Raw genomic sequence first — 15692 nt, forward strand, 5'->3', positions numbered from 1 at the left:
GTTCTACCTTCAACCCAGAATTACATAAATTGTGTATTATTACATCATCAGACATCAATGGCCAGAGCTGCTGAGTGCAAGGAAAGTGAAGATTTTCTGAGAGGTAGGAGGATACAGGTATGTCCACATACTGCCAGCCATGAGCAGCTTTCTCCTTCTTCCTCACAGTTGCTCCCTGTCCTCATATTTTATTTAAATTGGGAAGTTGAATAGCTGGGTTACTGTGATGTAAGACTCCAGCACATCTTGGCCACTTGAGGACTGTTTTTTTATTGAACCTACATATTAACTTAATGTTTTTATTATGCAAAATTGCTAAAAATTGTTGTGGCAATTACTCAAGAAATGGCACAAAAGGTTTTTTATTTTGTTGTTCTGCTATCACATGAATAGCTAAAGACAAGTTGAATTGATTGCAAAAACCTCTTAGCTTAAAAAATCCTGAGTCTCTCCTGAACCAAATTTTAGCCACTGCACGTGAGCAGAATACAGCTCATATTCCATGAGAACCATTTCCCCTCCTCCATGTACCACTCTGTAAAAATGTTCCAGAAAGTTGTACAAAAGGATGAGAACTGTACATGGAGAGTTTCTTTTTCTGATCCTTGACCTGATACTCTCCAGCTGCCTGCAGGAAACTGAAGCCACCTTCCCAAAACAGGCCAGTGCTTGATGTGAATCTGATAGTTAAATTTTATTTTTAATAAAGCTAAATGAAGTAGCTGATTATTATTTCCTTGTACAGAATAGTGTGTAATAACACATCAAATTTTGCTTTTTTTGACATACCATTAATGAAACAATTTCAGATCTTTCAGGCATTCTTGTCATAGTCCGACGTTGGTTTGAAAGAATACTTCAAATGAGATTGCACAGTTAAAAAAAATTAATTTATATATAGGGGTGTAATTTTAATATTCTTGTGCCTTTACTTCTGTTGCATGATATTTAGGTTGTAGAACAGAGAATAATGGTCACAAAGCTTTGGATTTTTAGGGTGATATATTTGTTGCTTTTTTTGGTGTGTGTTTTTTTAAGGTCTTATAATTGGGATTTTTTGTAAACACTGTATTGATGTAGAAAGCATTGCATGCACATTATTCCTTGCTTTCTACAGAGCATTGGATTCAGAAACAACACAAAATTAGATTTGTAATATATTCATCAAATAGAAAGTCTCCAAGTATAGTTTTAAACATTATGTTTTAATGTTTTGGCTGAAGTTCAAATCCTGAAGGAAAAAAATATTTTTTTGAATAATACTGGTTCATTAGAATAATTTAAGAATTTTTAAGAGGGCTCCCATATGAGGTGCCAGACTGATTCTAAACCTTGCTGAATATCATGTCTCACAGAATTATGCAAATGCTGGTCAACTGCAGACTGAAGACTCATGTGTGGAACTTCATGAAATATTAACATCAAACATTTTTTGGAGGAAAAAATTAAAATCCAGTCTTTAATTAAAGAATCTTTTGAATCAATTTGCAAAACTATCAATGGGATTACTGTAAAACAACTTTTATTCTCAGGATGCCTCCAAGAAATGAGAGAGTCCCCTTCTTTTAAATTCTCAGAAATTCCAAGACAGCATCCTGTAAAGTCAGTGTAAGGTGCTAGCAGGGAAATGCAGGACTGTTCTTATCTCTGCCATTGGCTTATCTCTGTACCTTGGACTTTTTATCACTTTTAACACATCATTCATTACAGATATTTCTGTGAAGGTTATTCTCTTGCATTTCCTTTCTCAGACCCTCTTATTTTCTCCCATTTCCTCTTTTCTTGTACATTTTTCTTCTTCAGGTGTTGCACACCGAAGTGTTCACTATTACCTCTGTTCTTCCTCCAGCATTTTCTTCTGAATTTGTACCTTTTACTGTTTCCAATCTTCTAAGTTTCCTCATCTGTCTTGATTCTCTATATTTCCATACAGGGAAAAAAAAAACCCACAAAAAAACAACCGAACAAACAAAACAAAACAAACTAAGAAACCCCCTCTGACGTAAATGTTGGTAATTCCTTTATGAATTAATAGGTCTCATTCTTCTTTCATTGTGTATGCTCTAGGCTAATTATTGTTACTAAGGAGAGGCTGGATTCAGCAGACAGAACCAGCTCTGGAGCTCAGAGCAGCTTGGTGGAGCAGTGGAGGAATCTGTGAGGAAGATCCTGATTGGTGAATAGAGATGTGAAAATCTCTATTCCTTTCTCTTTTCCATTATGTGCCTCCTATCTGGTAACTCTCAGTAGCAAAGAATATCCAGGATAGGATAGGGAATGAGCACAGAGGAAAAGACAAAAAAAAAAAACCACAAAAAAAACCCCACAAACAAACAAACAAACAAAAAAAACAAACAAACAAACAAAAAAACTTGAAAAGAAAAAAACATAGGCACTTGTACCCTAATTCCCTGCTCAGATGCTTCAATTCATCCAAAATCAACAAGTGTTGGAGGCTAAGTTAGTGAGAGCTGGTGTGTCTATGGCTGCAGTGTAGCAAAGGCTTCTGTCTACTCTTAATGGAGAGCAGTACTTCTATAAAGCCCTGACACCATCCAGCCTTCAGATTTTTTTCCTTCATAAATGAATTTCCTTAAATGCAGTTTCTCCTTGGTGTTTAAGGAGTGTAATGGATGAACTTCTAGAATCTGAGAGGTTTAGTTTTCTAATGATCTTTTTCTTTTTTTCCAGACAGAGAAAAATAGTCTTTTGTGCACTTTTTAGGAAGGAAACAGAAAATGAACTCTGGTGCTACTCAGTATGCACAGTATTTGTCATATTTCAGAATCATCTCTAATTTTCTTGGCTTCCTCCCCAAATTGCTTTAATCATTAGGCTTTTTCTTAACTACATCTCTGATGTGTGTCATTATTGTGGCTGCCTGACAACAACTAGCCTAGGGAAAAAAACATCTCACTGGTCTCACAGAGTAGGCAGAGCTGCTTCACAGACACAACAGCAGGATGTATTCTAGGACAGCTGGCTCTACTGCCAGCCTCAGAAACATCAGGGTGAGTCAGGAGTAATTAGAGCTCAATTACTGGTCAAAATCAAGACCATTCACTCTCAGTTCTTTCAAATAGGTGTAATTTCATAAAAGTAAGTAGAAGCAGATCATTTTTACTCTGTGATAAATTTAAACATCTACCTGAAATGAGTTTTTAATCACTACAGAATAGATTTATCAGCATAGCAAAGCATTGTCCTAATTCTGTTCCTTGTCATCATGATGCCCATGTAGGTGGTTACAAACACCACAGCCAAACAGGACTTGAACAAAGCCACAAGGTGCTGCACATGGATTATTTGTCAAGAGATAATTTGTATTGATAGGGGCAGCTGAGTTCTTGGTAGCTTTTAAAAAATATCTAGAAGATAAAGAATTTTATGATCCTTTGGTTTGTTGTGTTTTTTTTTTTTTTTTTTTTTTTTTTTCCTGTGGAAATGGAAAAGTTTTGGGCATCTTAGTAAGAACTGTTAACTTTGATGTGCTTCCAATATCCTTGTCTGACCCATTTCTCATAACTCTGTGCCATCCTAGAGGATGCTGCAGCTTCATTAGCAATTCAAATTCCCAGGGTAAATTGTAGAGATAAATCTTGATGTCACAGTCCACTGAATTTTACCTAATATTGTTATTTTTCCCTCAAGAACTCCAAGAGTCTATGAATTTCTTCATTTAATTTCATTATGTTTCCCCAGTACGTGAATAATTAATGTGGATTACTCTGGACTGTTTAAACTCTTTATTAAAGAAATTGCCAAGTGTATATAATAGTGTCTCTTCCATTAGATGAACACAGGTGATTTCACCACTCTAAATTAACCTTACAATGTGATTCAGAAATGCATGATAAAGGCATGAAGCTGTTTTTCCAAACAGCAATTTTTACTGTTTTCTACATCTATCAGACCTCCATGTGGATACAGAGAAATATATAGATTTAGACCAGTGTTTGGGTCCTGCCTTCCTTTTTGGAGCCCTTCAGGAGTGTACCTCCCACACCCATGGGTGCTGCTGTCCAGATTAGAATTACTTCCCTGCAATAAATGACTCTGAACTAGCCCCTTGCACTTCAGTCTTCTCAGAGTGACGTGTTTCTTTTTTCCTTCCAAGTTGCTTTCACCCAATCCACGTGGTAATTTATCCAGCTCAAATTAACTGTGAAGTAGAGATGAAGCAAAAAAGAGAGGGATTTTTAAAAAAGTCTGAGGAAGTAAAGCAGAGGGGACCCTACGTGATAGGCACTTGGTCATACTGCAGCTCTTGCTACAGGCATCATTGGCTGAAAGATGCTGTATTGTTTTCTAAGTGAAACAGAACAGAAAAGCCAATAGCAGAGAGGTCCTCTGCCTTTGAAGTCTGTTTAAGATATTGTTGGGAGAGGAACATTACCCCTAAATATTGGGCAATTGCTTCATTTTAGAGGCAATATAAGTGGATGAGAATTGTTGTAAATTCCAGTTATGTTTTTTTAAGCACCAAGGAGATAGTCATTAAGAATGTCTGCCAAATAATGAAAAGAAAATTTTGGCACCTGTTAGAGGGAAATGATAAACATGTCTCTTTTCCTTCCTTTGATTATGGAAATAATGGGAGTTTTCCCAAAACAGGAGGCAAAACTTTAAAGAACCCTTTAAAAAAATCCCCCTCTGTCACTGAATCAGGCTCTTGAAGACTGAGTTGTTTCAGAGAATAGAATATAATTTTCTTAACCCTGTAAGTGTTTTGGATATTTTATCTGAAAAAGTTGTCTTCCAAAGCACATAACCACCAGACAGTGTTCCTGTTTCTAGCTAATGGTTCATTACTTCTTTGACCTAGCTTGTCTTAACCCTCACCGTGGAAGACATCTAGAATTGTGTTATAATTAGGATTTAGAATTCACTCCTGTACTGCAATTTTGTTAAACAAGCATGCTGGAATAGACTGGCAGTTAGTGATGGGCAAAATGAGGTTGACAGATATAATGATGCCAGCAGTTCTTTCACAGAATAAATATCACAGAGACCTCTGCAGTGCCGTGCTTGCTGGCTTGTGTGCAATGATACTGAGGAAGGTATTGCTGGTAAAGTCCTACTCTGCTGTATGTAAACTTCAGTGTTATATCTTTTGGCTATGGATAACCCCAGAGGGTTTTGCTGCCAACAGATTTTGTGGGCAAGGTTATTGTACAGGCAATGGCAAGTAAAAAAATCAGGCTGCTTGTTGATGTATTTAAACAGTGAAGTGGAATTTAGACTCAGTGCTGCTCTGCCTTCAAAATCTCTGCCAGGCACAAAAGAAATTTTTGCTTTGCAACTGCTTTGCAGCTGGGATTTCAGTGGGCATTGGATGGTTTCAGTTCCTGCCCAGTAAGGAATGTAATTTTAGCAGCTGGTGACCAGAAGGTTTGAATCACAGTTACTGAAGGCCTGCTCTGACCTTTATGACACTTTGTCTACAGTTTTTGAGTACTCCAATTAACAGTTTGTAATTTTGAAGGAACAGATCCTACATGCTATATTGTAAAGATGTTATTTTTTCCCAATATGAGACACCAAAATGGCAAAAATATTTTTTTTCTGGGGCTGGGTTACTTAAGTAAATCACATTTGACCGCTTCTGCCACAATTAAAAGTAAAAGATTTCAGTCATGATCCTTAGAGGTAGTGTTTGCAATGTTTTAAAATTATCTTCTATTTATTCTTCAATAATGGATTAATCTTCTGTTTTTAAAATATAAATAGAAAGCATGTTAGCGTTCAGTATAACTAATAATTAGTGGAGCTACTTGTTTGGTAGATTATATCTGTGCCCCCCACTTTCCTTTGAGTGAATGGTGGTCTTGCTAAAGAAACAAAATTATACAAGGAAATGCAAGAGAATTGTAATTTTTCAAAGGAGATAATGCAAGTTCTTTCAATGTTTACTGTGAAAAAATGACAAAATGGCACATCAAATGGTGTATGAGCCACTTTCTGAGCCCTGGGCAAATGCAAATGCTGTTCTAAAGCTTTCTTGGTGATGGACTTTCAGCATCTCCTCTCTTCATGACCTGTTATTACCGCTCACATCTTCAATTATTCTTAGTACTGACCTTTTCTCAGTGCTCCCCAGAAGAAAAGCCCTACATCATTGCAATCATGCCATTAGTAATCAGATAAGCTAATAGTACTCTCACCACAAAGCAATTCTTTTCTTTAGTGATGAACATGCTCAGAATACTTACATGCAAAGGAAAAGATCTGTTTTTTCCCTTAAATGCAGAAAGGACAAAGTACAGATTTACACAGTGAAAAACAATAATATACACCACAGCATTTCTATACTATGGTGCCTATTTCATGCACCAATCCATGCACGTTGAAGGGCAAGGGATACAAAGAAGATAACTGAAGTATTGCTATGTAATGTCATTGAGGCTTCAGGGGCAAATCTTGGCTGTAAGTTTAGTGCTGAAATTTTTCCTAAATGAATTAAAAAATCTTTATTCTATGATGAATTATTCTGGCTAGAGTCATGTTTCAGTATACAAATCAGTGTGTATGAAAAAATGATTGAAAGAAGAGGTAAATCTGAGATGAGAAAGTGTTAGAACCATATGGTAACACTTATGGGAAATCTTTCCTTTACTTTGGAAACTTTTCATGTAAAAGTTTGCACAGTCCTGCAGTTAACCACTGCAGGGATTTCTTTTGTCATCTTTAAAACTGTTAATTTGGATTAGAGTAAAGCCTGGATTCTTCACCAGGGAGAAGTGTTCCGTTGTATGAGGCTTTGTACATGCACATAATTAAAAAAGAAAGGAAAAACCCTTCTCTCAAGAGTTTGCAGTATTACAAAAACATCAGGCACATATTACATTCAAAAAACATAAAAGGTGGAAGTAAAGAAAGAAGATCAAAGCTTAATAGATTTTATGCTGTCACATGTTTTTCTCACCTTCCCTCTTGGGAGAAATATCCCCTTTAGTATTATGTGCCACTTTAATATTACTTTTGACCACATTGATTTTCTCTTCTTTCATCACTTAACTATCATCCAAGCAGTTGTTGATAAACCACCACAGGTTCTGAGGGCTTGATAAAATACATTTTTCAGTGTAGAACATTCTGGATATCCTGAGAATCTGAGGAGACAAACCAGAATGTAACTGAGCCTGCTCCAGCTCTGAAGTGCTCTGAATTAAGGTAGCAAGACAGAGCAAATCCTGCCCTTGTTTTACCTCCTGTCTCTTTAGCTCTCTCCCAGTCACACATGAAGAGGCAACTGCATTCTGGTGGTGGGACATTTTCTTGGAGAGTAGGAGTTAAAAAAAACACTTCTGTTGAAGAGAATGGAGGAGTTTGGAACAGAAGAACGAGCAAGGGAAAAATGGGATAAGAATCAAAATTCAAAAGGTAGGGCCAGGGAATATCCAGGATTTTTATCAAAGTGAATGCCACAATGAAACTAAAGCAAGGAAGGCAGTTGATCAGTTGATTTTTCACAGGCAATTGATGAGTTTTGAGTAATGTTTGAGGATATACTTACATTGTATGTGCACATACCTATGTAACCCTAGGGCTTGGGAAATTGGGATGAACTTTGCTTAAAGCCTGTGGTCAGCTTAAAGTACATTTCCCCCAGACATTCTTGCAATTTTGGATAACACTAGGCTTGTTAAGCACATATGTATGCAGGACAGATGAGGATGTGTGAATAGATCACAGCTTTAGCAGACTGAGCAAATTTATCTCTCACCTCTATTAGTGAGCAGAACATTTCTCTCTCAAACAGATGACTTCTCCCATCAGTTTTCTGCAAGAAACCTCGTGTGATTTTTCCTACCAATGTGTTCACATTATCATTCATTATTGTTGGGCATCATCTTGGTTTTTTCAGTTAAAGCTATCCCAGTTGTGTGAGTTGAGTACTTCTAAAATGTAATTACTGGACTGTATTTATTAATCCTACTATAGGAAAATAAACATGTCAGTTACTATTTAGACTCTTCCACAGCTGGGGCTACAAACCTAAGGAGGCATTAACCCGCCCAGGTGTTTCCTTGTTTCTTACCCTCACCAGCAGTGATGAGCTCACTCTTCAAGGTCTCCTGACCTTATCTTGCAGGCAAATGTAAAATAAACAGGTAAATGTGGGGTGCACTTTCATTCTGGACTATTAAAATGTTAAAGATTGTTGGCATGTTTTAATTGAGGAAACATATACTGGCTAAAATGTTGTGATGGAGAGAGTTTGTTAAGGCCTGCAAATGTGAAGAGATATTAAGTGCTTCCATTAAAGTTGTAGTGAGAATGAAAGGAAAAGATAGGGAACCCTTAACAACACAAACTATTTATAAGGTTTTTATTTTCCCAGTTTCAGAAAAAATATAACTGTTCTTGCCTGTTGTTTGGTTTTTTGTTTTGATGGTTATAGGAAAATTTTTGACAAACAGGGTCTATGACCTGCTTTTTAATTTAGAAAAATGCTTACAGGATTTATGGCATTCTTGGGAGAGATGTTTAGTTCAGGATCATCATGAGTTGGTTAACAGGGGGAAAGGACAGAGAAATAAACATAATATAATCTATTTGAATCATCAGTCAATGTCAATTTTTAAAAAAATATTTTCCTGATGAGTAAATTTTTACATTTTTTTTCCTGGATGAAGTTCAAGAGATTTCATCTGCTGCCTTGACTGTCTCAGCCTTCAGAGGCTCCTCTTATAAGTCAAAACAAACAATATGTTCCAGTGCAATTTAAACTTTCCTGTTATTTTTCTTTAGGAAAGCAGAACTGCTGTATGATGAAGAGAAGGAAATAGTTTTATTACTGTTGCATGAGAAGAATAAGTTGAAAAAAAGAAATAGAAACTTTTAGGTCCTATAGTATTTTGTGATTATGCTTTGCTGTCTGTCTGAGAAACAGCACTGGAGTTATAAAGGGAGGGAGTAAAGGGAGGCAGGAGAATTTACAAGGCCCTATGGAATCTCTTCTTGTGGCTATTTAATAATGCATCACGTAAATGTACTCTCGTATACATTATATACAATATATTGCACTGTTTTGTCACTGCTGAAACGTGGAGACCATGAAATTGTTAGCAAAGAGTTGAATTTCAATGAAAGTTACCTAAAAAAAAACTCTTTCAACTCTACATTTAGCAAGGCATGGTAGCCTGGATAATTATATGGAGTCTTTGTTATTTCAGGGCTGCTGTTTGAAGTGAGATTAGGACTTTAGGTTTGGTGTTTGAAAGTATTGTATCAAGAGTTGATGTGTACTGGGAGATTATTTGTGGTAGGGAGATTTTTTTTTGATAGAAAATGCAATGCAATTTTGTTCCTGTAAGGCAGGAACTGAATTAAATATATTTTGGAGATGATACCACTTCACTCTTCAGAGTTGACTTATTACCACCATTACTAATAGCAGATAGATGATATTTAAAATGAAATATGATGCTTCTTAATGTTTCAGTAAATAGCAGGAGATAAATTAGTAGCTAAATTAGCATATTGACTGGTTGGGTGAAATGTGCGTAACAATCAACTCTAGCAATAAATAACTTTAAACAAAATATTTTTCAAGGCATTTTAGAGGTACTTGTCTATCCTAGAGTAATCCTACATGGATATAATTTACTATGTCTTGACTTTAATAAATTTCTCACCAAGACATGTGTTTGCAAGTCTAATTGCATCAGATTCCTTGCTGCAGTAAGCATCAAATAAACAACAGTTATTAAAAGAGAAACTAAAACATGATAATGTCAGTTTTCTTTTGTGCTTTTCATAGAAAATGTATTAGTCAATAAGGCAAAACCAGAGTTCTGTATAGAGGTTGCTTTGCTGTTGATTTCTTTGTACCTAAGCAGGCTCATTTTATTCATTTTGTATCTGTATTTGCTTCTGAGAATATCAGTATATTATTATAGGATGCCCTACCTCTGGCAGGTGGCTACAGACAGCAGGTGGTTGTAATTCCAGCTCCCAGGTGCTTCAGAATCAGTAGAGTCTAGGTGAACCAGTCACTGTTTTAACGTGCCCTCCACTAGAAATATTCCTGGCTGAAACAACTCATCTGACACCTTTTGGATCCACAGCCCTGCAGGATGGAAGATAACTACAAAACTGCCTGTCTTCCCTTCATTGCAGGACAAGTTCAGCAGCATTTTACTGCACACAGATATTTCAGGCTTCTGGGTTTAATTATTTTGTAATCTCTCAGGAAGAAAAAAAAAAACTGATTTTTTTCCTAGCCAAAAAACCTTTTTCTAGAAGACTTAGCTTTAGATTTTTGGAAACAGGAACACTGAAGTATACATTTCCATGTCTACTTTATATTGTTGCTTGAAGTCTTTATTATTATTACTTTTTTTTTTTTTTTTTTTTTTTTTTTTGTCAGCAAGAATGCCTTTCTAAAGTGATCATTGTTATTCTTTTAGTTAGACTCTTGTGCTGTGAACTCTGTGTGGATGTGTTTTGGTCACTGCCTGTCATAATTTTTGCCTGATGTTCTTTATGAGTCAGTGTACACTTCAGGCATCCTCCTGCTTGGCTAGGTCAGTAGCAGGGATGCAGTCAGCTATCTTCAGTGAGTTTCCAGACACTGTTTCAGGTCAATTGGTTCTTACAGCAGACTTGTCTGGAGCAAAATCATCCACCTCTCAAGAATATGTTACAAACCACTGCTTGTGTACTGTGTAGGCACATGCCATTCTGCCACACTCTATGTGAAGAAGCTTTCCTGGTCTGAAACTTTCCTTTCAAAAGGCACCAAATGTATATCCACAGGTTACTGGGGCAGGGGTAAAAATATGAGAGAACTCTATTGGTGTGAATATTGTAAATCTGCTTAAGGTGTGTGAATATTGTAAATCTGTGTAAGGTTATGTGTGTGTGGTCTTCGCAGGCAAGTGTGGGATGGATGTGGAGAATCTGCTGATTCTCCAACATGTCTTGCATTCAGGTAGCTGTGCTTGCCTAGCTCAGACCTAGCATGTGCTACTAAATCCTGTTGAGAGACACAGCATCTTAGTTCAGCTTAATGATGTGCTGATACAGTTATCTGCTGAAAGGCTTTGCAGAAATTCCTAAGTCACTCTATCTCACCAAAACTTTTCTTTTAGCAGAATTAGGGGCCAGGTAATTAATGGTCAGAGGGTTTTGAGCCTTTCAGTCCTTTTTCTAGGACATCTTACATAATCCATTGGTCTCCCTGGTGAATAGAGGTGCTGTACTCTGTTCTTTCATGGAGATAGGCATGGCTGCGGAGAGAGGATTTACTTATTTGTTTGGATCTGGTGTAGTTTCTGGCTGTTTTCTTGATACAAAGTGTGGAAAAGTTCAATATTGTTTAATATCTATACCTCTGTGTGTCCATTTATAAACAAGATATTTCCCAGGAAAGTTAAAATTCTTAATTGTGAAAATATATTCTTAAGGGCTTTGTTTGTGTCCAACATACAGCTTCATTCCTCAGATTTTCTCCAGTCTTAGCTCTTTAGCTTTGTCAGAAAATAAAGAAACTACTGGTTGGGTTAACAAAGTGAGTGCCCTTAAGAGTAGCAGGCTATTTCACAGTGCTTTTGAACCTGATCCTTGAACCTGTGCCCCAGTGTGGAGTGACCAGAGCAGAGGAACATCTTGCCCACTTCCCTGCTGCCTTCCCAAATATCAGCAGGGATTCATTCTGGTTGAAGATAAAGGCAATAATCACTATTGTCTCAATACCTGGTTGGGTGACACCAAGGGAACAGAACAATTTGGTGACAAGGGAACAGAATACTTTATCCATGAAGATGTGTTCAAGTGAAAGAGCTGGGATTGCCAGCCTGGATGAAGTTTCTAGGGTGAGGAGTGGAGCTTGTGCAGCAGGAGCTCATCAAGCAGCAAGTTTGGGAACAAATTTCCTATTTTAAATGGAAAAAATCCAAGGTTATTCTTCATGGACCTATTCTGATTTGTCAGCTGTCTGTGAGGTATCTGGGTGTTGGTAGGGATGGCTTAATTTGGAAACCTTTCTCCAAAGACTTAGCACTCCTGAAGTCTTAGGCATGGTCAGTGGTTGCAGTTATTAAATCCAAGCTTAATCTGAGCAATTTATAGGCTGATTTATAGGCTTGTCTCACTGCAGTAGCATTATTGTCAGGATATATATTCTTGTGGTGTATTGCAGCATGACTGCTGTGGTACAATAATGCACTCAAAATTAAGAGAACATAAAGTCCCTCAAATTACTAAATGAAAGAGAGACATGCATGGAAAAACTGAACCTTCAGTAGAGGAATGAGAGGAAGAAAAACATCAAAGGTTGTTCTGGACAGAGCCAGTTAGTAAGATGTGCTGTCTAATCAGATCTTTTTCTGGATTTTCCCTACTGCCCAGTTTGAACTCCCAAGGCCAACCAAATGTCTGACTCTTGCAGAGCCTTTAACAGGTCTTCAATATGCACTAATTATCCACAGTTTGAAACCTGCATTAATTTTTACCTTTCTTTTGTGTTTTTTAGGCTGCCTGTTTGAGGATGACCTTTGCAAATCTTTTGAAGTCTGTGTAAATGGTAAGTCTTCCATGTTTTATTTGCTGATTGGTCTGTCCTCTGCTCTGTAATTGCTATATGTTTGATTCAATAAACCAAATACATATGTGAGTGAGAAGGAGGGGAAAGGAAAGCTACCAGGTATAACTATTCTGGTCAGCAGTTAGGAAAAATTTAATAGATTTAAGAATAAATAAATAAATAAATAAATATTCTCTCAACTCTGAGCAAAATAATTTCTATTTAATAAATAATTTTTATTTGAAATAGATTTTAATTTAATTAAACACACTGAAATATGCTAACATTTAATTTGTCTTGATATGGTTGAAAATAACTATTTTGTTACCTTCAGTTTGTTCTTCATTTTAGAGGATAATGTTGAGTAATTATCCATCACCTCTTCTTCAAAAGATTGGTTTTTTTTATAATAACAAAGGAGGTCTCAAAGGAACACTGCAATTTTTGATTGTACTGCTTCCTTTTTCTGTGATTTTACTTGAATTATGAAGAAACAGCTTTCTTCTGCTGTCCTGCACAATTTATTTTCAGTAAGTCAAAAAAGCCAACACAACATATGAATGAGGCTGATGGAATAGTAGGAAAGAAGTGTTCTAATAATAGTTGAAGATTGTAAATGTGCTATATGAAATAATTTAATTCCCAGTGAAGGACAGAGGGTGTTTTGAGAGAGATTTTTGAAACAATTACTGTTATAAAATATCTGTATGTGTGATGAAAGGAGGAAGGGAGTAGGTTTACTAGTGCCTTTTGACATGGATATATATAGTAATATGTAGATCTGTAATAAGGGGAGGTTAATTTTTTAATTAAATATTTTATATGAAATTTTTGTTTGTGACTTCATATTGAAAAGAAATTTCGTTTTCCATCAAACACAGAAACAATAATATAAGTCTATTAATAAATGTAGATATTAATAAGGTTTATCTAATGAACATTTAAGATGAAATGAGATTAAATTTCCAGTACTGTTTAACATCAGACAAATGCAAATTTGTAAGAATTCTGTATTGACAATTCCCATAATTGACACCAGGAAGGGCACTGACAGATTTCTACAGGGTGAATTTTGCTGACTATCAATATTTTCCAGTGCCTAGGCTAGTCTTCCTCAGTACAAGCAGATTTAATCAGATTTAATCATAGGCAACTTTTATGTGTGGCAGACAATGCATAATGGAGAATTTATGCAACAGATGATAGTAATTTCTGTACTTTAAGGGGTCTCTCTATTGAAGACATTGCTGTTCCTATAAATGAAACTTCCTAACTTGCTCTATTCATTTTCTTAAATGAAAATGCAGTTTGTAAAATGTTCATGTGACACTCACTGGCATGCAAAATTAAATTATGGAAGTTGCATCTTTGAATCTGAGTGGATCTTTTTTGTAGATCTACTAATATTTTGGCATAACTAACTTAAAGAAATGTCAGTAATGAATAAGACAGTTGATCAATAATATCTCCTAATGTCTGGTTTTAAAAAATACTTGCAGGGATTCTATCAATGTGTTTAACTGCAAAATATTTCTTATTTTTTCATCCCACTGGACAAATGTTGTCTAGAGTGTATTTTAAATGCTGTCCTTGATACAAGTGAAGATAAAGCATTCTTGAGAAAATAAACAGGAGTATTGGAAGATCATACATTGAAGTACTAAGAAACTATCAGAATTTACTTTTTTTACATGTAGCAAAAAGGAAGTGGGCCTTTTGCTTCTGAGCAATCCTTCACATTTTTCCTGCCCAAACTGCTGCTGATTCACCCATATCTCTGAAATTTTTCAGAAATTCTGACTTATTAAAATGTGAGCATTTTGCTGGGTTGAGAGCTCAGAAACTGAAGTTTGTGGAGGTCACTGTGCTCAGAAGCAGAGCTTACTTTGTGTGTTTCAAGGTCGTGAAAAGGTTTGCCTCCTTTCTTGTCACACACGTGTGTATTTCTGAAGTACGGTGTGCAAGTGGGTAAGAAACAGCAGCTGCTTTTCAATACCATCTTTGATGCATCTGTGATCTGCAGGTCTGCTTCTGACTCCTGCAGGAAGACTGATAATTTTGATCTTTTTCTCTGCCTCCAGCAGAAGCAGCTGGACAGACCATGTTTTCAGAAATAAAACTAGGTTTTCCTACTGAAGACATAAGTCATAGTATTTGCTCTCTCACATCTGTCCTCAACTGTAGATTTCAAGTGCATTTCATGCATCAAACTTATAAAAGCATAACCAAAATTCCAATAACTGAGCTATTTCATAGCTTAAAAAAAAACCCTACTCTTCTTCTCATTTCTTCTGGAGAGAGATTTTGACTGAAAGATTTAGAAAAATTTTCCTTTCCATGAAGAAAAAATTGGTGTTAAAAGAATGAGTTTTGTATTGTTAAAAGCAATGTAATAGAGCTGTAAGATCTAAGATAGGCAGCATAACTGTTTATATCAGAGATAAGCACTGCTTACATCTGTTTAGGTCACATGCCATTTTTGCAGGGCAAAGGACCTGCTGTAATAATGAATGTTGACTTTTCTGCCACTTTCCCTTATCCTATAAAGGTCTCTTTTGGCTTCTGTGATGGGTTTGTGCTTATGTTTGTTTAATAGCTCCAGCAGCATTCATGCAATATTAATTTATTTCCTTTTATCAGTTTTCTGAGCTGCACTGACTCATCAATTGGTTAAAAAGGAACATATTGTTTCATGTTAATTTTAATGGCATAAGGATAAAAGGTAAAAAGACTGAGTTAGTTTTCCTGGACTCTTCCTTTGCAAAGCCAGAACTCTGAGAGGTAAAGTGACTTAGATGTCAGTTTTTTATCTTCTGGTACATCATTGCTTCTTTCGTAAAGTTGGAGGAACTGACATTTTCACCCGTCTAAAATGCTTGAAGCTTGAAAGCCTGCAGCTAAAAAGACTTGATGGGAAAGGTGAATATGCCTGTGAGCAGCAGACTCTGATTGAAAGTAACCTGGCATACTATAAGCTTGGAAATTCCCCCAGTAAATGCTGAGAAGCTGTTACAGATACAACAGGAAGCAAATAACATCTTAATGAAAGAAGATATATAGGAGGAAAATAATAATATTAGGAATAGTATTTGCAGTGATGGTATGTGTAGTGACAGCTGTGGGTAAAGAGGGATATGGTTTTCACATGTTCCCCTACATT

General features: G+C 36.2%; 1 protein-coding gene across 1 annotated transcript in view; it reads left to right on the forward strand.

The window, feature by feature from the left end:
• Positions 1-15692, forward strand: part of PTPRN2 (protein tyrosine phosphatase receptor type N2) — a 627414-nt gene that overhangs the window by 52249 nt on the left and 559473 nt on the right. The window contains exon 2 of the mRNA XM_056484320.1: positions 12482-12532. Coding sequence (XP_056340295.1) covers positions 12482-12532 — 51 coding nt within the window. The remainder of the gene's footprint in view (positions 1-12481; positions 12533-15692) is intronic.

The sequence above is a fragment of the Oenanthe melanoleuca genome, chromosome 2 (genome assembly GCF_029582105.1).
Source record: "Oenanthe melanoleuca isolate GR-GAL-2019-014 chromosome 2, OMel1.0, whole genome shotgun sequence".
In the NCBI taxonomy this organism is placed as follows: Eukaryota; Metazoa; Chordata; class Aves; order Passeriformes; family Muscicapidae; genus Oenanthe; species Oenanthe melanoleuca.